The 22,813-nt window shown below is 38.3% G+C and overlaps 1 protein-coding gene across 7 annotated transcripts in view; it reads right to left on the reverse strand.

Annotated features, from left to right (window-relative positions):
- LOC106056078 (pleckstrin homology domain-containing family G member 5-like) overlaps window positions 1-22,813 on the reverse strand; it is a 290,847-nt gene that overhangs the window by 159,887 nt on the left and 108,147 nt on the right. For 4 of the 7 annotated variants that reach the window (XM_056008792.1, XM_056008791.1, XM_056008789.1 and 1 more), the window contains exon 2: window positions 3,395-4,992. The exons of the other annotated variants lie outside the window; for them this stretch is intronic. In XM_056008792.1, the coding sequence (XP_055864767.1) occupies window positions 3,395-4,855 (1,461 nt within the window). In that variant the 5' untranslated portion in view covers window positions 4,856-4,992. The remainder of the gene's footprint in view (window positions 1-3,394; window positions 4,993-22,813) is intronic. 7 annotated transcript variants of the gene reach the window in all.

The raw sequence follows: 22,813 nt of genomic DNA on the forward strand, positions 1-22,813 counted from the left end.
CTAACTCATTTCTTTATCCGTAGCAGATACTGACTACATAAATCTGCAGGTTCTTGTTCGCCATTTTATGTCTCGGGCATCACGTTTAGCTTTAGTCTACTAAAAGCAGTGCTTTTTTTTTTTGGTGACGATACGCACCGGTACGGCGTACCGGCACCCTTTTCAATGTGGGGGAAAAAGTAAAACTTTTCTTGTATTTTAACGTTTATTATTAATGTATTAACAGTTAAAAGTTAGACAATGCATCAATGAGTACCGTCACCTATTTTTGTTTTTACAGAAAAAAAAGCACTGACTAGAAGTATAAGGTATAGAGCATAGCGAGTGAAGGAATCTAAAGGTTAAATACAAGGCTATAGACCTTTCGCTGTGCTAAGATGACTATATGATATATCTGTGTCCAGATATGATCAAGATGTCTGAAGAAGGCGTCGATTCCCTAAGCCAAATGTTGTTTTAATACTTTATAAAATGTAGCATTTAGGTGTTTACCTAGATTGACACATTTAAAGCACTCTAAAATAAATTTTCAATTTCAAAATATGAATGTAAACACTATGCGTGTTAACTCGGGGACTTTCCAGTCATGAAATTTCATGTTTTGTAATGAATACATTTTAATAAACAATATTCAAATTAAAATTTCATCATTGTAATGAATATATTTTAACTATCAATATTTCAATTATTTTTTTCCCACTTATTTTTCTTATACTTTGATATCAACTAAGAACGACAACGTACTTTCCAATTATTGAGACATACTTCGTAGACATAATTCTATTAAAAATAAAAAACTTTCAAACAAAAAACATAAAAAAGTCTTTTAAAATCAAATCATCCTTTATGATGTTACCCTATAATTTTTTTTAATTCTATATATTTCTTAGTAATCCTTCAACATTGCTAGAAGTCTTCTGGTGAGCTTGCACAGTCAAGTTTGTCTACAACATCCCATCAAATTTCATTGGACAGTGCTAAATATTCATGTGAATTCCACTATTCACTAATTTAAAAAAAACACTTGAGTGCGGGAATACCCGCTGAAAGAGTTTTCATAATAGCCGAATTTAATATCAAGATGTAACACATTAAGTAATTATTGACATCAGCGTATCATTTTCTGGTGATAGAATGTTACTAAAATGCAAAGTGAAAGCTAACAATTTCCTGTTTGGATATGGACGTTGTGATAATGAATAATGCTATTCTATCCCAATGGTGCTGGGACACGAGCTGTTGGTAACAGAAATGTAACAAACTACATCAGCTTGGATCTCTCTTGGAGACAATAAGCAGCTCACACAGGTCCATGTTCTAGAGTATTCCGATCAACTCTATGGACATTGACAACGAAGAAGAAGAACCAGTTTGACAGTACATAAATTACAATGTACCATTACAACAATACCTGTTATTAGCACTCGGCATTCATTAAGCGTTAAGGCTTTGGAAAGTTTGAGAACTACTAAATGTGTAAATCTGCCATTAAATTATGAATATTAAAACAACTTCATTGAGCTATTTTATATCTCCTGCATCCGGCGTGTTGGACTTAATCTACTTTAGCCAGGAATAAATAAATACATTGACCTATTTGACTTTATGTCAGAGGGAAGAAAGACGTAGAGCATATAATACAAATGTAAGGGATCTTCTTATCTTATCTTATATAATACAGACGTTACTAAAAAAAAAAGATGATTACGTCCTACGCGTCATGCATTTAGTCATGCATATTAACCAATGACCTAAATTCTGCCAAGTCACTGGTTTTCCTGGCTAGTATCATACCTAAACAAAGATTTATTGTTATTAATTTAAATGAAGCGGAAAATACATTAAACACAAACCTGAAATTAAGAAGAGAAAAAAAATTAAAGAAAATTAAAGGAAAATCATTGTGAGAAAAAGAAAGAGAAAGTGGGAGAGAAGGAGAGAGAGAGAGAGGGAGAGAGAGAGAGAGGGAGAGAGAGAGGGAGAGAGAGAGGGAGAGAAGAAGAGAGGGAGAGAGAGAGAGGGAGGGAAAGAGAGAGGGAGAGAGAGGGAGGGAAAGAGAGAGAGAGAGAGGGAGAGAGAGGGGGAAAGAGAGAAAGAGGAAGGGAGAGAGGGGGAGGAAGAGAGGACGGGGAAGAAAGAGGGCGAGAGAGGGAGATGGAAAGAGAGGGAGAGAGAGAAAGAGGGAGGGAGAGATGGAGAGGGAGAGAGAGAGAGGGAGAGAGAGAAAGGGAGATGGAAAGAGAGGGAGAGAGAGAAAGAGGGAGGGAGAGATGGAGAGAGAGAGGGAGAGAGAGAGAGGGAGATAGAGGGGGAGAAAGTGAGGGAGAGTGGGATTGGAGATAAAAAGACTGAAAGAGAGAGAGAGTAGGGGGGGGGGTTAAAGAAAAAATAGCAATAGAAAAAGTGAGTTTTAGTGAGGGAGAAATAAATGGAGAAAGAAAAACTGAGAAAGAGTTAAAGAGAACGTGAAACAAAAAGAGTTAAAGAGAAATAGAAAGCTAGAGGATGTAAAAGAGACCAAGAGAGAGTAAAATGGACGGGGAAACAATGTAAATTGAAGAGAGAGACAGAGAGAGAGAGTGAGAGAGACGGAGAAATAATGAAAATTGAAGAGATAGTGTGAGAGAGGGACAGAGAGAGATAGACAGAACGACAGAGAGAGAGACAGAGAGAGTGAGACAGAGGGAGAGAGAGAGAGAGAGAGCTATGATAAATAATGATTACAAAACAGAGGAAAAGTAATTTGTTAAAACAAAACTTAAATTGATGTATTGATTTTGTGAAAAGTTCTGACAGAAAATCAAAACAAGTGGACATTAAGGACATCACTCAAGCTTGTCAGCTACAAACAAGTTCACAGCAACTTTTAGATTAGGTTGTCCATTGACTAGATACTTGTATGGTTGTACGTATAAAATCAATACTTTACTTATGTTATAACTATACAGGTCACCCCATGATGACCTGCTAACTATCGTAAAAAAACGCAAGCTAAAAATCTATGGACATATTACAAGATCTTAGGGGCTCGCAAAGACCTTATTTTAGGGAACAGTACCAGGAAAATGAAGAAGAAGAGGCAGACAGAGAAAGCGATGGGAGGACAACATAATAGAATGGATGGGCCAGCCATTGAAAGAGGTTCTAACTAAGGCAAAAGACAGAGAGGAATGGAGGAAGAAGGTCGATGAATCTTGCATTGTGCCCCAACGGTACCGCAGACTAAGGAATAGGTGAAGGTAAAAGGCAATAATAACTATACAGATTTGAAAGAATATTCGCTATAAAATCAATAAGTTTGCTATATCCAAATCCAATATGTCTCATTCTTAAACATCCCATATGCTTATGGTCGTAGGTAGATCTAGTTCATAAAAAACGTGTATATATTTACCTTAAGACTAGAGTCACCATCAACAAATTCGTCAGCAGCATCCATAAAGATATCCTGCGTGTTATCGACCTCTTCATCCATTAAACTGCAGCGAGTCTCACAGCCTCGCCCACAGCTACACAGCACACTTGTCTCAGGTATAGACTGCGACCGTTTGAATTTGTTAAAATTAAGTCTCGGGGTTCCCGAACTGAGATCTGGAAAAACCCGAGAGAAAACGCTGAGAGAAGAAGCACTCCTGAACATTGTCTTCTGGTGCCTGACTGATGCTGAAGTTGTCAAATGAGGCAAATCTTTGGGCCTGATTTGCTTGTCATTGGAAGAGTTGGCTTTCTGAAACGCAACGTTCGCTGTATCGAGCTCCGGACTGATATTATGTCTGTTATTAGTTACATACGATTCTCTCTCCAGGTATGGCCGTTCGAAATCTCCAATGGTTTCGAAATAATGAATTTTCTTCAAAACCGAGTTATCCATTCTTGGTATAATAACAGCTACGCTGTCGGAATGCTCGGAAGGGTTCTCCAAGTTGTCATCAAAACAAGGACTAATGCGCAAAGCTGCTTGATATGTTTCTTCTTCAGGGGTTAATTTCCCACTACAATCGTCCTTAGCACTCAAACAAGAACCGTTAAAGGCATCTTCAAAGACGTTTTCAAGGTCAGTATTCTCAGCGTTGTCAGGGGATAAATCTGCGCCATTGTGCCCAGTGCTGATGACCTCAGGTATGCTAGAACAGCTTGAGAAGCCATTAGAGCTTGTCGCAGAATAATCCGAGGTCGGGCTGCTCAGGGAATTTCCGAAAACTTGACTGGGCGAGGAAAAACTCCTAGACCTAAAGATTTTCTTTAACTTGGAGGTTTTTCCTGCAACGAAATTTCTAAGGCTTGTTTCCAGTAGATGCTCCCTTGCGAACTCTGATTCAATCGAGCTTCTACTATGACAGTGAATCGGAATTAAAGACATCTCCCTCTGCTTTTGATCTAGAGAGTTTGCAATGTCTTTAAGAGGTAAATGAGCATCTCCGTAGGGAAAGACGCGTTCATTCTGACTTAATGTTCGTAACGAAAGCCCAGATTGAAACTGTACATCTCCAAGGCTTGCGGACCGAGCTCGAGTCTCATCAATGGGTGCCATGGGGTCGAATCCTTTATTGACACTCTGTGTGAACCCAACGCTGTCAAGGGAGTAGCTTAAAGAAGCGGAAGACGCCGAGAGAGGAGCTGGCACTGACAGTTCTTGACGGAAAGTCTCGTCCCACAATTCAGGAAGAGACTTCGCTGGCTGCAGTTTGCCTTTCTCCTCATAGGCATGCTGGGAGAAATTCGGCAAGGGTGGACGTGACTTGGGCACAGGGGGAGGAAACTTCTCGCTTTTCTTGTCAAGGGAGGTTAATTTGAATTTTTTCCTCTTGGAGAAAGAGCCGATTAGTTTCTTCTTTGCCCTGTGCGTAAAACTCATGATAGCGGTCACATGATTCACAATATCCAAATTAGATTTCAGCTTTTGTCACACGGTGTTTGAATAGGAATAATTTCCTTAACATAATAGTTACCAAATTCAAGTAATTAGACCGAATTTAAACATTGATCAATCTTCTGTATTTCAATTTGAAAACATGCACCAATAAAATACAAATAGTCAATCAAAATAAAACAATAGAACAACCAGGCACCGAAAGAGCAGAGTTAATCTTCTGATTCTTATTATTAACTTTCAACACTTAGTAATTGTAAAAGTCAAGGGAAGCAGATTTCAAAATAAAACATAATAAAACATAACCTGTCATAAACTTTATCGTTACCTAAAAAACAAGTTATGAACTCTAAATTTTGAAAGAACTACTTTACGGAATATAAAAACCAAATATAAAAAAAGTTACTAGGAAAGAAATAGTTTATGATAATAATAAGGCTTGTCTTCGAGTCTGAAGATTAGTGAGGAATGCAGAATTTCCGTGGCTGCGCAGCCCCAGCTGTGACCTACATATTTTATGATAAATGTAATAGCAAAACAAAAAGGAAATGTCAACACCTAAATTACTTCAAACAAATAAGCTATATATATGTTTTAGTCTCACATTCTTTATTGCATTGCTGGTACATGAATTGGTAAATAAGAAATAATTGTACGAAGGATGTTAGAGTTTAAAAAGTTACTAAATAATACTTTTCAATGTTATGAGCACAAAAAAAGAAACTAATTGGGTCGAAGCATGACATTCGCTTCATAAGGTCGACGCTCGTGTACTACTACAATCTGCGATTTTTTAGCTTAAAACAAATTCTACGTTTTTTTTCTTTACGTATGAGACCAACTCCCGCCTTCCTTGGACTTTATATGAAGTATCAGCTGATAGAAGTTGGGGGGGGGAGGAAATAAAGGGAATTTTAACAGCAGACCGAGTTGTAATGTATAATTTTCAATTTATATATAAAATATAGCTTTATAGTTCCTCCATCAGACCAAACACGACCCTATTGGCTAGCTTTGTAGTTAGTTATATTGCAAAGAATTTGGTCGATTTCATTAAGTAAACTACACAGGAAAACTACATGAGGACAACATTAAAGTAGAGTTTTTCAACTTGACATATGTACAATTAGGAAAAAGACACTAAGGTCAATTGATATTTATCTGACCCTCAACTCTCGCTTGGGTAGAATTTTTTTTTTTTTTTACTTTCTGAGATATCTCTCCCAAAATGAGGCACTACAGAGGTCGTCGCCTGGAACTTGTGCAGCGTGACAAGCCTACTTAAGTACACACTAGGACCCAACGTCTAACACAAGTTGTTTATTTTTTTAACGTGGTTGTGCGTTCGTGTGTGCGTGTGTGTGTGTGAGATATCTTATCTCTCTAGACTCTCCTTAGTTATTTGTGTCATTGTTTGGTAATTAAATTCTGTTTATACTGTAAGCCCTTTTCACTTTATACATATACAAATTTAATACCGAAATCAGCACTATTGGAGATTTGTATACTAGATGGAAGTAATATAAATGGCTTGCTATTTTGTGTATCCGGCGTACACAATTCAGGAAGTGTTGATAAGTTATGATTATTAAAAGGTATTGACAATTGGCTGTGCACTTTATAGCTGCCATTTCCGTTTGCAGCACAAAATAATTTCACCAAGAGTAGATCGATGAATGTTACTCCTTGACCATAAACCTATTTTAAAAAACAAGAGGTCACGAACTAGAGATTAGGAAGGATATTTGGGTACGTAGTGCACGCATTGACATACTGTACAAAGTAGAGCTCAAATTTGTTTGCATTTAGTTGGCAGACGTAAAGCTCAGTTTAGCGTCCTTGACATTGACCTTTAACCCTTAAAAAGCGTGTGGTAGTTAAGCCTCTAAACATCATAATTGTAATTCCAGTTTGTGTGCACTCGTTGTAAAACAAATCAGCACTTAAAGGGTTAAAATACGCAATTGTTGAAAATGTATATATTAAATGATCTATCTCTTTTATACTTTGTCAGCCCTATAGATCGCAAGGTCTGAAAGGGGAACTATTTTACTGTTGGGCATTTTGATCAGCAGACGACACTCGCATAATATAATTTGTACATTTAAATCACAGAACAAACTTTCAAATAACATTCCTACACGACTCAGTACGAAGACGGGATTAAAAAGCGAAGAGGAGACAGGGAGAGATAAATGGATTACATGCAGACGTGAAGCGGCATCATCTTTGCAGATTTGTTGAGAACCGTTGAAAAACGATATATATATATATATATATTTCATGAAAATTGAAAAAGAATCTACACTAGTTCCCTAATAGTTAGTTGGTTACAGTGGTAAAAAAACGAAATAATTATTTACTAGTAGCTTAGAGTGTACTGATAGAAAGAGGACTTTAATCTCAATCGTAAGACTTCTGTTTTTACTTTATTTAAAGTATAATAAAAAAAAAAAAACATGCCATACATATGATGACATTTATAAAGTAGGCAGTATGTGGAATAAGGTTCTTATATCATTACATGATCACAATCATGTTCAGTCTATCTCATTTGTGCTATAAAAATTATTTAAAATCCACCCCTGTATCATAAAAATATCTAAACTTCAACTCCGACCCACATCATTTTATGGACATGATCAGACATGGACTGCGTCCAGCCTTTCCAGGTCGCGTTATCATTTGCACTTCATATAAAGCGCAAACATAAGAGATGAATTAATGCTCTTTTAAAGTACACATATAAATCAAATGCCAAATTTATTTCTTATTTTACAGGAAATGAAAAGTTGTGCAGGCCTCTTCATCCTATAATATGAAATAACTTTAAAAAAAAAACTACTTTGACAACGTTGCGCTGATGAAATCCTCAGTGATGATCTGTTGTTATATGTTGTAACGAATATACATAACAAAATCAGTACGTTTTAAATATTGTACATATTAGAAATTGTTATTTGTAACAAATGAAAAGTCTTTTTTATAGGCCACCTCTGTGGTTCAAGAAACTAGCTAAATGTTAGAACATCTGGGGTCAGAAACAATTCGAGACACGGAGAATCAACTGCTGGAACCGGAACCTGAATTGATTGATTACATTTAAGAAAAGCCACTTAGCTAGATAAGGTTAAAACTTCACCCAACAGCGAGAGCTTAAAATAAAAATAGAAAAAAAAAAAAAAGAGTTCCAGGGGAGAGAACTAATGTTCTTAAATAAGATTAGCAGAGACAACTTCTCTCCCTTGAAGCTGACGCGCTTAATTTAATGTACACATACGTCACAAAGGTCACAGTTCACTATTGGTTCAGCGTCATCAGTGTTCAAGGTTTTCAGTTCGTTAAGTCGTTAATGAATTGTCTAATTTGTGTCGCTATTGCTATGCTATTGCCTTTTCCTTAATGAATGAAAACAGTGAATACAATTGATTAGAACACCAAACGAAATGTTCATTTGACACTCTTCTTTTAGAGGTAATGAATTTTATCTGATGCACACCTTGCTAATACACACTGACGTACTCTGACGTGAAAAGTAAATGTGGTAGTCATTGTGTAGACTTACTCGCATTTCTATTCAACAGCATCAACAGTAAAAACACAACCAAAACAAACACACACATTCACACACATTCAGACAACATGAACAGTTTTAAGAAATACAGCGATAACAGTTAACGAGACAGTATTAAAAATGTGCTCTGGACTGTCGTACTGGACTGTGGTCTGGACTGTCGTACTGGACTGTCGTACTGGACTGTGGTCTGGACTGTCGTCTGGACTGTGGTCTGGACTGTCGTCTGGACTGTCGTACTGGACTGTCGTCTGGACTGTCGTCTGGACTGTGGTCTGGACTGTGGTCTGGACTGTCGTACTGGACTGTCGTACTGGAATGTCGTCTGGACTGTGGTCTGGACTGTGGTCTGGACTGTCGTACTGGAATGTCGTCTGGACTGTCGTCTGGACTGTCGTCTGGGACTGTGGTCTGGACTGTCGTCTGGACTGTCGTACTGGACTGTCGTACTGGACTGTCGTACTGGACTGTCGTACTGGACTGTGGTCTGGACTGTCGGTTTGACTGTGGTCTGGACTGTCGTCTGGACTGTGGTCTGGACTGTGGTCTGGACTGTGGTCTGGACTGTCGTACTGGACTGTCGTCTGGACTGTGGTCTGGACTGTCGTACTGGACTGTCGTCTGGACTGTCCCTGGTTCGAAAAAAAGCCCAGCCGTCACCTCTAACCGTCAAGCGGGAGTTCTGGCTAGATCCTAGAATATGATCATCATGGGAAGCGTGGTCGAGAGGCTAAGTACGCTTGAACGTGGCTTGGCTACCTATGAAGGGGGCTCGAGGTTCGACACCCGACTCAAAGTTCGACACCCGACTCGAACAGAGTTGTGTTTATTGAGCACCTAAAGGCAGCACGGAAAACCTTCTCCCAGATACCCCACCCCCAACTGGTCCACAAATGAGATTGGACCATAGCGCTCTGAGCATGCTAGAAGCATGAAAGTAGCGCTATATATAAGCTTCAATTATTTATTATTCATAATTCAAAAGGAACATCCAAAACGTTAAACAAAACTATTTACAGTGAACGTTCAATTATTTATTGTTTTCATCTATACTTATGTAATGAATGCAGGTTCCAGAACCAGGTTGTTTACTAATTAATGATTTAAAATATCTATTTAGGAACGTGACTACATTACTTGGTCTCTACCAGTAAACATAATTCTTTAGAACTACCAGTAAAAGAAGAACAACGTATAAATGTAGATAGCAATTTTGGAAAATCGAATAAGTCTAACAGTGAACAGATTACGTCCACAGCTGGTAATGTAAAGACACAGAGTTGAAAATAAATCATGCAAAGATAATTCTCATGATTCATAATCTACGCACACATATACACACACATTTGCCCCAATAAACGTATTAAACAAGCCACGAAGAGGGAAACAAAAAGATGTGTATATAGACATGAAATGTGGATGACGTCTGATTGAGAGAAGTTAAACACTTCTTCTGTGGTCACCATCTCAGGGGGTAAAAAGATAATACTGAAATTAAAGTGAATAGGATAAAAAAAACAACAACATATTTTCAAAGTCAAGTTACAACATTTGATTTCATATTTTTCTTTCTATCTAGATTTTGTTTGTATGTTATTTGTTTTTATTGTTGTTTTTTTTTTTGTTTTGTTTAGTAATTGTTGTTTATAATACGTCATACGTTCGAGAAAGAGGGGTTCGTTAACATTGGCTGGAGAAGGAAAACTGAATCCAAACCTCTGCTGCCTTGCGGCTGAACCCAAACATGGGAAAGGCTTGAGTCAACCCTGGGGAAAAATTAGGAGCCACTGACCCTTAGTAGCTTGCAGCACAAGCAACACCCTGGCAGAGCCTACGATGCCGCTGACTCCAAACTGTATCGGCACTTGCCGTTCTTCGGACACATCAGCTGCGTAGAGATTGGTGTCGGTGTGGGGGGGGGGGGGGAGAGCCGCTGTGTGGGCGACATCGTTCCAACCAATAGGCAATAAGCTAATAACCAGGCTCTCAACTCATTTCTATGAGACACACCATAGCCGTTGGTGGTCAACAATAACCACAGAATGACTAGACAATTATCGGGCCAATGTATTCAGCCTATTCATTAAAGAAACGTATAATAATATCACTCTATATAATAAAAGTTTAAACGTATAATAATATCACTCTATATAATAAAAGTTTAAACGTATAATACTATCACTCTATATAATAAAAGTAAAGTTCCCCTTTCAGGTCTTGCGATTTATAGGGCAGATGATGTTTAAGGCATCTGTTTCTGTGGCCCACGCTTAACGAGGGTTTCATGTGGCTAGCACAACGACCACGGTTACTTTCTCCAACTAAGGTTCTCATTAGAGTTGGGTGGATTCAAAGGCGCCCTGCAAATCCCGAAATTGAAATACCAGTCTTCACAGAGATTCGAAACCCATTATCCCAGGTTCGGAAGCCAAGCCTTTTCACCCCTCAGCCACCGAGCCCCCTCTGTATATAATAACGATATTAAATGTTATATAATTATAAAGAGCCCAAGTTAACATTATGTCTTGACGAGAGCGATGCTTTCACAACGTTAAGTCTGTAATACCTCTCTCTACTCTGGCTACAATATTTGGTCGTGCTCTGTATAAACATTCAGGTCATAAAAATCTGTTCCGTAATACTGGTCACGTGGTACGTTAGTCAAACAGGTAGCAGTAAATCACCACTAAAGAAAAGACAGTTTGAAACAACCGGAAGTAAGTAGACCACGCCCTACTTTTTTTTTTTAACACTAAATCTAGAAACTCAACATTCCAAAGAAAATGAATACAACCTATTTATTTGATTCGACGACTGCTTTTGTCTGTTGACAATGTTTTCGTTAGCCCGGTGTAATATGTGAGAAACTAATGGCGTGAATTTAATGCAAAGTGAAGGTGCACTCACACGTGTATCTGCCTCGTCATTCAATGTGTGTTTAAGTTATCAGTCAATGTATGTCTAAGTCGTCAGTCAATGTGTGTATATCTCGTCAGTCAATGTGTGTCTATCTCGTCAGTCAATGTGTCAATGTGTGTCTATCTCATTAGTCAATGTGTCAATGTGTGTCTATCTCGTCAGTCAATGTGTCAATGTGTGTCTATCTCATCAGTCAATGTGTGTCTATCTCATCAGTCAATGTGTGTCTACCTCGTAAGTCAACATATGTCCACCTTTAACTGAACAAGCACAAGCAGAAAAAAAAATTAAATCCAAAAGAGAAATATAACACGCTACAGACTTAAAACGGTAGAGACTCAACACGCTAGAGACTCAACAGAATGTCATAAACGCAACACATCTGATACACACCAGTTTGAAAGGTCGTCATCCTACCGCAGGGGGAAAAAAAACAACAAAGTTTCAAAAATCAATTTCTCAATAAATCATACAGAAAACAATCACTTTAGATCAGACACGAAAGGGCGTGTTTATGTACAAGTTGGACACTTACTCATCTCTTACATATGTACACAACGACACACAAACACACATACATAGGAGAGAGGAGAGGACAGCCTAGGTTGTGGCTTACGATATTGAATGTTATCACTGGGACACTAGAATTATAGATTATACAGTTATACTCTGTAGGATAACCAAAAGGGGGGGGGGGTCGGGGTGGGGGTAAAAGTAATGAAATTTGGGATAGTAAATGGAGGCGGAATCTTTTCAGGGTGTGATTCGGCATGTACAGATCTACGAGGGAGACAACACACTACACACATAGTGGATGAGCTGTTAAGGTCACGTGACACCCGCAGGTGTGCTCACTCGTATTGATCTTGCCCGCTAGAGTACAGAGTACTTACAGCCTGTGCGGTGTCACAGTGTGAATTAATCACAGAGGTAATATGATGGCTCGAGAGTTTGTGAGTGTGTGTGTGTTGTGATATAATGCAAAACACTCGCAAGCTCAGAAAGCTGATACATGACCAAATAAAAAAAAATCTTAAAATAAAAGTTCCTTTTTTTACAATACATCTATTCAAGTCACTTATTCGTGGGACCTGGACTGCGGGCGGACATCTGATCTCAAAAACGGCTCTAACGATTTTTCTAGAAAAGTAACAGTGCATGTATAGTGCCGAGAAAAGAATTACTAGCGCGTTGGCCACACGGGGAAAACTCTAGTTTGACCGTTGTAATTTTTTAAAGTAAAAAAAAATGTAAATCTGGCTGGAGAATGACTATATCTAGGTCTAGAGCCTACAGCTTCAAAGTATAGCTCGTCCATCGTGGTTCGATGATGACCACTTTCTAATCCAGGGGGCTGAGGGCTTTGCACTGGAGTTTTATGCCTCCTCATGTGGCTGGTGAGACCTATATGAGCCCGGAATGTTCTGCTGCTATTCTTCCCTAACCCTGATCTTTCTTTTCTTCTCTGGCGTTTTTCTTCTGCCAGCGTTGTTCTCTTTTCCTCAGCAACCTGTGCGCCAGTTTTCACAGCGCGACGCCATGATGCTACAGCTTCAAAGTAATTTAAATGCTAAGTACAAAAAGTTTGTTTCTTAATTATTTACCTGTTTGTTATATTTTATCTGAATATATACAGTGACCGGACCATTATTATAGTTAGTAATGATGAACACACGTGACTGCTGTCCGAAGGAAAAGGTGAGCTAATATAATTTGCCCAGAGGCTATAACCTCTATAACCTCACCTTTACTGAAGTATACAAATAAATGCTTTTAAAGCTATTTATTGACAAAAAAATACAATCAAGATAATTGTAATCCTTAATCTTATAAATAGTCCTGTAATCTTTCCCCTTTGAATCAGATGCAAGTGTTTAAATTATGCCTTGGGGTGGAAGAGCATTACTTTGACAACCCATTTTCGATTACCATTTGGAGTTACCCCTATCTGTGTCTGTGTGTATCCTTGATATATGGAGAGATGTTAAAAGCCAGAGAGAGAGAGAGAGAGAAAGAGAAATGGAGAAAAAGAGGCGGAGGAAGAGAGAGAGAGCGAGACAGAGAAAAAAGAGAGAGAGAGAAAGGGGGGGGATAGGGAAAAGAGAGAAACAGCAAAAGAAAGAAAGAGAGAGAGGGAGAGACAGAGAGAAACAGCGAGAGAGAGAGAGGAGAGAGCTAGATACGGAAAGAAAAAAAAGAACTAAAAAAATAAAGAAATGTTTGGATATGTTCTTACAAAGGATTGCTGCAAGGAGAAAGAGAGAGAGAGAGAGAGAGAGAGAGAGAGAGAGAATGTGTCAGGAATACACCTTTCATCTAATTTACAATTCTAAGTCAAAGAAACCCAGGACCTAGCTGCATGTAGTGTGTGTCTAGACTCTAGACAATCTTTTGTTCATTTACAAGAACAAATTAATTCATTATGATAACTAGTATCTACTTCAATCTTGCTAGGAGCTCTTGCCCCACGCTCGTGCACCGGAAGTGCTACACACATCTCATATAACAACTCCATAGATGTTCGACACCGTTGTTTGAAGTGTGGCTGACGTCAATAACCAATATAGGACATTGTTGAAAGTTGGAAAGTATTTTGACCATCTGGCTAAGTTTGAGATGACAAGGAAACTGGCTTTTAAAAGACGTGTTCTACTTTTGTTTTAATTCAAACAATGTATGGGTTATGACGTAAACAAGAACTAGCTCAAAGTTTGAATCTTCTCGAATACGGGAAAGATAAATACTGTCCATTTGTGGGAGAGAACTAGACGAGAAACCATAGCCTAAGATATCAAAGAGCTGCATATGACACGCCCTGCTACCAATGTTGCAAGTTGCAAGGCAGGCACTAGATTGAAATCTGCAAGGAAAGTGGACAGGCCCATGCAAACCTGGAAAAGGTCAGTCATCACTGAAGCTGAGGATACTGGAATGACATGGGAGCAGATGAAGAAAGCTGCTCAGAACCGAGTTCGATGGAAAGGTGTGGTGACGGTCCTATGAGAGTTCGCAGGATTAAGTCAAGTAAGTCAATACGATCTATGTGGGAGTGTAGTGGCTGCGCGGTAAAGCGCCTGGCCTCTAGACCGATGGGCTTCTGTTTAGAATTTCGGGATTTTTAAGGGCATCCCTGAGTCCACCAAATATAGGCTTAATTAGTATCCAACTTTAGTTATAGTAAAAAAATTAGTCGATGATGATTTTTATGTTATTTAATGTTCATATTTTTTATTAAAATCCATTTTATTCCCAGAGTGATTCAAAAGAAACCCTCCAAACATCACCATTACTTTGTAAAAAAGGATTTATTTCAAATAAGCGAGATTCTCATACAATAGACGATAAATAAATATTTATTAATCTAAATATAAAATCTAAGACTACTTTAGCATCGAGCTATGGGCCATCCAAAACATTGATAAAATGTTTGAGTGCCTGGTGACAACATGCTGTTTAGGATGATTGACAGGATGTTTTGGTTGATGTTACGATGGGATTGTGTGGATCAGAAAATGCGTTTAAATTTAATGCGATCTCCACTATCGGAAATTTTCAGAATTCTCCAAAAATATCTTGATGCTGATACTTCAATAAAAAAAAAAGACTCAAAACTGAAATCTTCTTTTAAATAAATACAAAACTTGAAATCTAGAACTGTAAATCACTTTAATAATATACACACTACATAAATGTACAATACAATTCAATTTAAATGTATTTACTCTAGTCGCAGCTCTCTCTAGAAACCGACTACGCCAGTCCTTTAATATTACCTCTTGTCCCTTCTAGTAAAGCCCAAAGTATTTTTGGTGATTGTGGAAAAACCGCCATAGTTTTAAATAAATTTGGCATTACTTCTCAACAACATGCAACCATGACCTTGCGCAAGAATGTATTCAATCTAAAAATAAACTTAATGCAATAGCTGCTTTATGTTACGCGGTAAAAAATCGATATTGATAATCCGTTTCTCATTAAAAAAACAAACAAATACGGATTTAAATACAGACAATGTTTTCCATTTCTTACAACAATGTTCTATTTTAAAAAGAAATAATAATTAAATTTTATACTACTACTACTAATAAAAATAACTTGTGTACCAAGAGTATGTATGTAGTACATTAATTGATAGTGAAGTCATTTGAATGTTTGTGTTACTCCCTCCAAAGTATTGGAGTTCTACTCCTAGTATTATTGTGGGTAAGATTAAACACGTGATTATTTTTCTTTAACTATGTGTTTTTTTTTTACTTTATCTAATTCTACTAGTTAACAGTAAATAATACTTAAGAAAAAATAATTTTTAGTTAAACTTTATTACAATCTATATAGACCAAATCTATTACTAAAATGTTAGGATATACAGCCACCGAGTAACACCAGCCATTTGTCATTAGTAACTCTCAAAATATCGTATTAAGTATAGGAGACTAAATTTAAAATAAAATGTGATTTGTAGATCATTAAAATCTACAATTACTTTTCCAAACAACTCTTGATAACTGATACTCTAGATAATACTGATCGACAATCCCTTACTTCAAGATTTCACTTAATTTTTTTTTTTTATAAAGCGATGGAAAATGTATATGTTTAACGTTTGATATTAATTTTTAAACTCTCATATGTCATTAAATGGAACCAACTATTGTGAATTAGGAAAAATAATGTTCTAATTGTGGCACCTCAAATTTAAAAAAAGTTGATTGGTAATGATTAGACCCACCCCCCCCCCCCCCCATCAAAAAAGGCAAAACCAAAAAAATGGAAGTATTAATTATATTAGAATTGTAACACAAGATTTTCAGTAAATCTTCATACACGAAAGATTGGTGACCAAGACTTCAGTAGATCAAGTTATCTTTAATAATTTACTAAATATTGCTTTTTATGTAAAAATTAATCGTGTTTCATGTTTTATATTGTTATTATATTCATTTTATTATAAGTAATTTTAAAGGGTTAAAACAAACACCCCCGCCCCCCAAAAAAGAAAAATGCAGAGTCCAAAGAGAGGCAAAGAGCGAAAGCCCACTAAGGGGCAAAGAAAGAAAGACCACTAAGGGGCAAAGAAAGAAAGCCCACTAAGAGGCAAAGAAAGAAAGCCCACTGAGGGGCAAAGAAAGAAAGCCCACTAAGGGGCAAAGAAAGAAAGCCCACAAAAGGGGCAAAGAAAGAAATCCCACAAAAGGGGCAAAGAAATCCCACAAAAGGGGCAAAGAAAGAAAGCCCAGATAAGGGGCAAAGAAATCCCACAAAAGGGGCAAAGAAAGAAAGCCCACAAAAGGGGCAAAGAAAGAAAGCCCACTAAGGGGCAAAGAAAGAAATCCCACAAAAGGGGCAAAGAAAGAAATCCCACAAAAGGGGCAAAGAAAGAAATCCCACAAAAGGGGCAAAGAAAGAAATCCCACAAAAGGGGCAAAGAAAGAAAGCCCAGAAAAGGGGTAAAGAAATCCCACAAAAGGGCAAAGAAAGAAAGCCCAGGTAAGGGGCAAAGAAATCCCACAAAAGGGGCAAAGAAAGAAAGCCCACAAAAGGGGCAAAGAAAGAAAGCCAACTAAGGGGCACAGAAAGAAATCCCACAAAAGGGGCAAAGAAAGAAATCCCACAAAAGGAGCAAAGAAATCCCACAAAAGGGGCAAAGAAATCCCACAAAAGGGGCAAAGAAAGAAAGCCCAGAAAAGGGGTAAAGAAATCCCACAAAAGAGGCAAAGAAAGAAAGCCCAGAAAAGGGGCAAAGAAATACCAGAAAAGGGGCAAAGAAAGAAATCCCAGAAAAGGGGCAAAGAAATCCCACAAAAGGGGCAAAGAAAGAAAGCCCAGATAAGGGGCAAAGAAATCCCACAAAAGGGGCAAAGAAAGAAATCCCACAAAAGGGGCAAAGAAAGAAAGCCCAGAAAAGGGGCAAAGAAAGAAAGCCAACTAAGGGGCGAAGAAAGAAATCCCACAAAAGGGGCAAAGAAAGAAATCCCACAAAAGGAGCAAAGAAATCCCACAAAAGGGGCAAAGAAATCCCACAAAAGGGGCAAAGAAAGAAAGTCCAGAAAAGGGGTAAAGAAATCCCACAAAAGAGGCAAAGAAAGAAAGCCCAGAAAAGGGGCAAAGAAATACCAGAAAAGGGGCAAAGAAAGAAATCCCAGAAAAGGGGCAAAGAAATCCCACAAAAGGGGCAAAGAAAGAAAGCCCAGATAAGGGGCAAAGAAATCCCACAAAAGGGGCAAAGAAAGAAAGCCCAGAAAAGGGGCAAAGAAATACCAGAAAAGGGGCAAAGAAAGAAAGCCCAGAAAAGGGGCAAAGAAATCCCACAAAAGGGGCAAAGAAAGAAAGCCCAGAAATGGGGCAAAGAAATCCCACAAAAGGGGCAAAGAAAGAAAGCCCAGAAAAGGGGCAAAGAAATACCAGAAAAGGGGCAAAGAAAGAAATCCCAGAAAAGGGGCAAAGAAATCCCACAAAAGGGGCAAAGAAAGAAAGCCCAGAAAAGGGGTAAAGAAAAGAGGCCTTGAGCCCAAGGTTTCCCATGATAAAAATGCTTCGTGGAAAGCACAAATATCGACGTTCCCTAACTATTTTTTTTTAAATATGGTATTAACATTCGGTGGTATAAAACTATTTGGATCTCCATGAGATAACCCGCCCCACTTACGTCACAATACCATCAAATGTGGTAGCGAGACCTACACTTTGTATTCATGAATGACCATAGGACGTGATGTCATATGCACTAGACTACTGTGCTTTATTATAAAACGTATTAGACTAGTATGGCACATAGTATTAAATCCGCCATGTACTCTGACAAATGCAACCAAACCTTGTAGATAAATGGAAGCGATCACACTATGATAAGCACATCACTGACATGATTTAGATCTAAGTGTTTAAATATATTCAATATTTCTTGTCCTAACAAAATCATGAGTAGCATAACAAAATCTGTCTTACTTATTTGTATTAGAAACTTGATATCGGCGTTAGTATTTCTAACTAAATGGTTTGAGGTCGGAATAAACAAAAAAGAATTATGACTACATTCACCAAGACAGAATCATGAATACAATAACCAAAAGAGGTACAATAAAAAAAAAAAAGAATTATATATTTTTAAAATCTAAATAAGACCGGAATTTAATTTTTGGGATCTTTGGGCGCCTGAGTCAACCCTGCCCTAATAGGCACTTGACAAACGCGGTTGGTCGTTGTGTTGGTCACATGACGCCATCCTTAACCGTAGGCCATACAAACAGATGACCCTAACATCATCTGCCCAATAGACTGCAAAGGTCTGAAAGGGAAACCCTCCCCTTTTTCTAAAATTAAATTTCAATTTGAATGCGACAAATAATTAATAAGAGAGCAAAGCGAAATCTACAGCAAAAAATAAAGTCTTCAATTATTGAATGAAGTAGACACAGATGAGAAAAAAAGGAGAAGGACAGCGAGAGAGAGAGAGAGAGAGAGAGAGAGAGAGAGAGAGAGAGAGAGAGAGAGAGAGAGAGAGAGAGAGAGAGAGAAAGTAATAGAGAATGTTGCAGAAAAAAAAGTATGGATGTATAAATACATCGTTATTAGAAAAAATTCAATTGATATAGGCTTATGTAAAATTGTTAATATATTCAGAACGCAATTTTCAACTAAGTTCATACGCTCACTAAAATATTCACGTGATCACTATGCAAACATCTAATCACAATAATTAATTCTTGCAGTGTACATATCCAGTAAGTCAATAGAACACACATCTATTAAGTACACATTTCCAAAGGCCTCTCATAATAATTGACGGATCAATTACTCCAGTGTAAGTCGTCTGAAGGAGAGTGATAGCCGGCGGTCGATACAATCAATTACATGAGAAACTGTTGCAATGGGGATATTCGATTGTCTCCAGGTGATAACTGTAATCGAATAACATATTTGATAAGATATCCAGTCCCACATATGCATGTAATTGAATGGATCGAATATGAACTAACTTACGATTACTTTAAAAAAAATCTATTGGGTTTTCGTAAGTCTTCATTTTGGTTTCATTTTAGAAATAGATAAACAAGCGGACAGACAAAAAGACAGACAGGCAGCCAGCGGGACAGAGCCGCAAGGCTGCATTCCACCAGAGACATACAGGTAGTCTTATAGTCAGCTATATACACGAAAAAGAGGGAGACGATATATATATATATATATATATATATATATATATATATATATATAATATATATATATATATATATATATATATATAATATATATATATATATATATATATATATTGAGATAGATAGATAGATAGATAGATAGATAGATAGATAGATAGATAGATAGATAGATAGGTCAACATTGATTTAAACAGGGCGGAGTCTGCAACACATTTAGCTAAGCAGTAGAGATAAAAAGCTTCAGATTAAAATGCACTTAAAAATGCACGTTTCTGATATCAGCCGCAGACGTAAATACCCGGGATCCATACATCTACCTGTTTATACCGACGCCCTTGCCTAGACTTACACATGGGATGCACATTTTAATTGAGCCGTCAAGTGTACAGATTTTGTGACATAAATCTTTCCAGATAAATGGGCTTTAATTTCTGTGTCACGCGTACGGCTCTCTCTTTTCTTTAAAACACACTCAATATCAGCCTTTGTCTTCCCTCTACCCTTCTCTCTCTCTCTCTCTCTCTCTCTCATGTTCAGTTTCTCTTTCAGATTTCTTTCATGACTCTCTCACTCACTCTCCATTTCTCCATCTCTCTCGCCCTTTTGCTCTCTTTCGTCCTCTCTCTTTTTCGTCCTCTCTCTCTCTTTCGCCCCCTCTCTCTCTCTCTCTCTCTCGCCCTTTTGCTCTCTTTCGCCCTCTCTCTTTTTCGTCCTCTCTCTCTCTTTCGCCCCCTCTCTCTCTCTCTTTCGCCCCCTCTCTCTCTCTTTCGCCCTCTCTCTCTCCCTCGCCCTTTTGCTCTCTTTCGCCCTCTTTCTCTCTCTCTTTCGCTCTCTCTCTTTCACTCTTTCGCTCTCTCTCTCTTTCGCTGTCTCTCTCTCTTTCACTCTCTTTCACTCTCTCTTTCGCTATCTCTCTCTCTCTGTCTCGCACACATTTCCTGTTTCTCCTCTTCTTTCATAACCCCCCCCCCCCACTAACCCCAACACACCTACTGCAAGTTTTTTCTTCTGCGTGGTAAGGGATATAAGAATGTAAGAGACACCCTGAGTGTAAGGGTGCGGAGGACCCCTGTGAAAAGAGATAGTATTTCATATTTTGCTTGTCTTTTAAGACCGATTGTCTAAACTTAGTGTTTATATTCTTGATTGCACGTGTGTTTATGCATTAATGCGTGTGTGTGCGTGTGCCTCTGAAAGAAACAGCTGAAGAATTATTTTCAAACAAAAACACACAGCGCACACAGTTCAGATATGTGCCTACACCGGAGACATGCACAGACGTAGAGAATTGAGTTTCTATAGACCCCCTGCAGTTAACGGCTCGGCCTGCGTCAGAGGTGACTAAGTAGGTCACAGATGGGTCTGAGTTGTCACGTGAGAACGGTGAAATACTGTAATCTCAATCGTTATTTTTAATATTTGCTTGTGTGTAATAATTATTGATATATAGTCACACAAAAAATATATCGAAATCGCATTAAGTTCTAAGCCTTCATCGTTTTGACAAGGCAACAAGCTTGGATGAACAGTTGTACCCCACATAGAGATGTAAAAGTAACGTTCCCCCTTCAGGCCTCGCGGTCTTTAAAGCAGATAATGTTAAGGTCATCTGTTTCTTTGACCGGTTAACAAGCATGGTGTCATGTGGCCAGCACAACGACCAACCGCCTTTACTTTCCCCCAGCTAAAGTCAGATACCCATTAGAGGTGGCTGGACTAACAAACCCGAAATTCAAATCCCAGTCTTCACCGAGATTCAAACCCAGGACCCCGGGTTCTAAAGCCAAACGCTTAACCACTCAGCTACAAACCATCACACATATGAAACGAAAGATGAAAACCACACCAAATAATCACCACATGACATGAAGCCAACATAACAGTTCTATTAGAATACACCTGTAGGAAGATGTCGTTTCTTTAAACAAATGCAGATACGAAGCAGGTCAAGCAAGGTTGAGGTCGTATGAACTGTTTGAACAGGGGGAAACAACAGCCTCGGAAGATTCAACTTCCTGGTCCCCTGGTCTCCCTTGAGAGCCTCTATTTATAACCGCAATCCATGCGGAATGCCGTAACACAGACAAGAGAGTAATGCGGCATGATTGCGTTGTGCATAAGTCCATTCATATCTTGCAGTAAAGACTGCGTTTTATAAGAATACATGATTAGCACTAATCGTATTTAAACATAAAATATCTGAATAGCTTTGTTCATTACATGTTCCATGTATGATAATAAATGTATAGGAACTAAATCTTGACAAGAATACATCAGTGATTAATGTAAGGTTAATAACTCTAATAATGAAGAGCGGGACGTCGTTATTGGCTGCTATAATGATAGCAAACTATTAACAAACTAATTGGTTGTCAGACCACTTCAAACGCTACCTAAAGACAAATATGAATAAAAGAAAGAAAGTCTTAACTTCGAGTTTAGAGATGAATGAGGAGTGCACTATTTAAAATGGCTACGCAGCCCCAGATGCCAACTACATATATTTCCAAATCCGAACAGACTAAACCATTGTCCGCCGGTGGTCGATTTATCTCTTCTCGCTGTCTACAGGAGGCTTAAATCCAAATATCGATAAATTAAATGTTACAAAGACATAAACACAGAAGTTCATTGAGGCTGGATCAGTGTTGCGCCGTTTTTTTTTTAAATCACACCTGTTTATGAGCCGACCAGAGCTAGCACTAAGTCAAAACGAGACACGCAACTCACAGAGGATGATTGGATTGGTCAACGATCTCGGGAATGGTGCATGGTGGGGGGGGGGGGACCTTCTAGCTCGGACTTTTGGTCCCCTCCAAACTATTCCAAAACGGAAATGAAGTTGTTGTAAGACTTTCCCCCAGAAGTGAGAAAAAAAAAATTCCGGTGTTCAAGTTCATTACATCTCTAAACTACGGAAAATGATGTGGTGGTTTTCTGCCTCTGGTAACATCTCATCGCAGTGCAATCAAAAACCTCGTGGCCCATGTAAGAGATGTATACAGTCCTTAGTCTGAAAAAGTTGAGAATCACAGCGTGCAAGCGTTCGAAAGTGAAATAACTCTAGACTAAGCCAGAGGAGGACTTTTAGCAACTAGTAAACAGGAAAAGTTGAATACTTTGTTCTATAAGTCTTTATACAAACAAAACTGTAAAGAAAGAATGTGCATATCTAGAGCATTCGTTGTAATCATTACATGCCTGGATGACCTGTATCGAACTGGCCATTTGAAGTGACTCTCACTGTCTCATACCACACGTGCAACACATCATCATCTCTAACACATCATC

Source organism: Biomphalaria glabrata, chromosome 13, assembly GCF_947242115.1.
Source record: "Biomphalaria glabrata chromosome 13, xgBioGlab47.1, whole genome shotgun sequence".
NCBI classification, from domain to species: domain Eukaryota; kingdom Metazoa; phylum Mollusca; class Gastropoda; family Planorbidae; genus Biomphalaria; species Biomphalaria glabrata.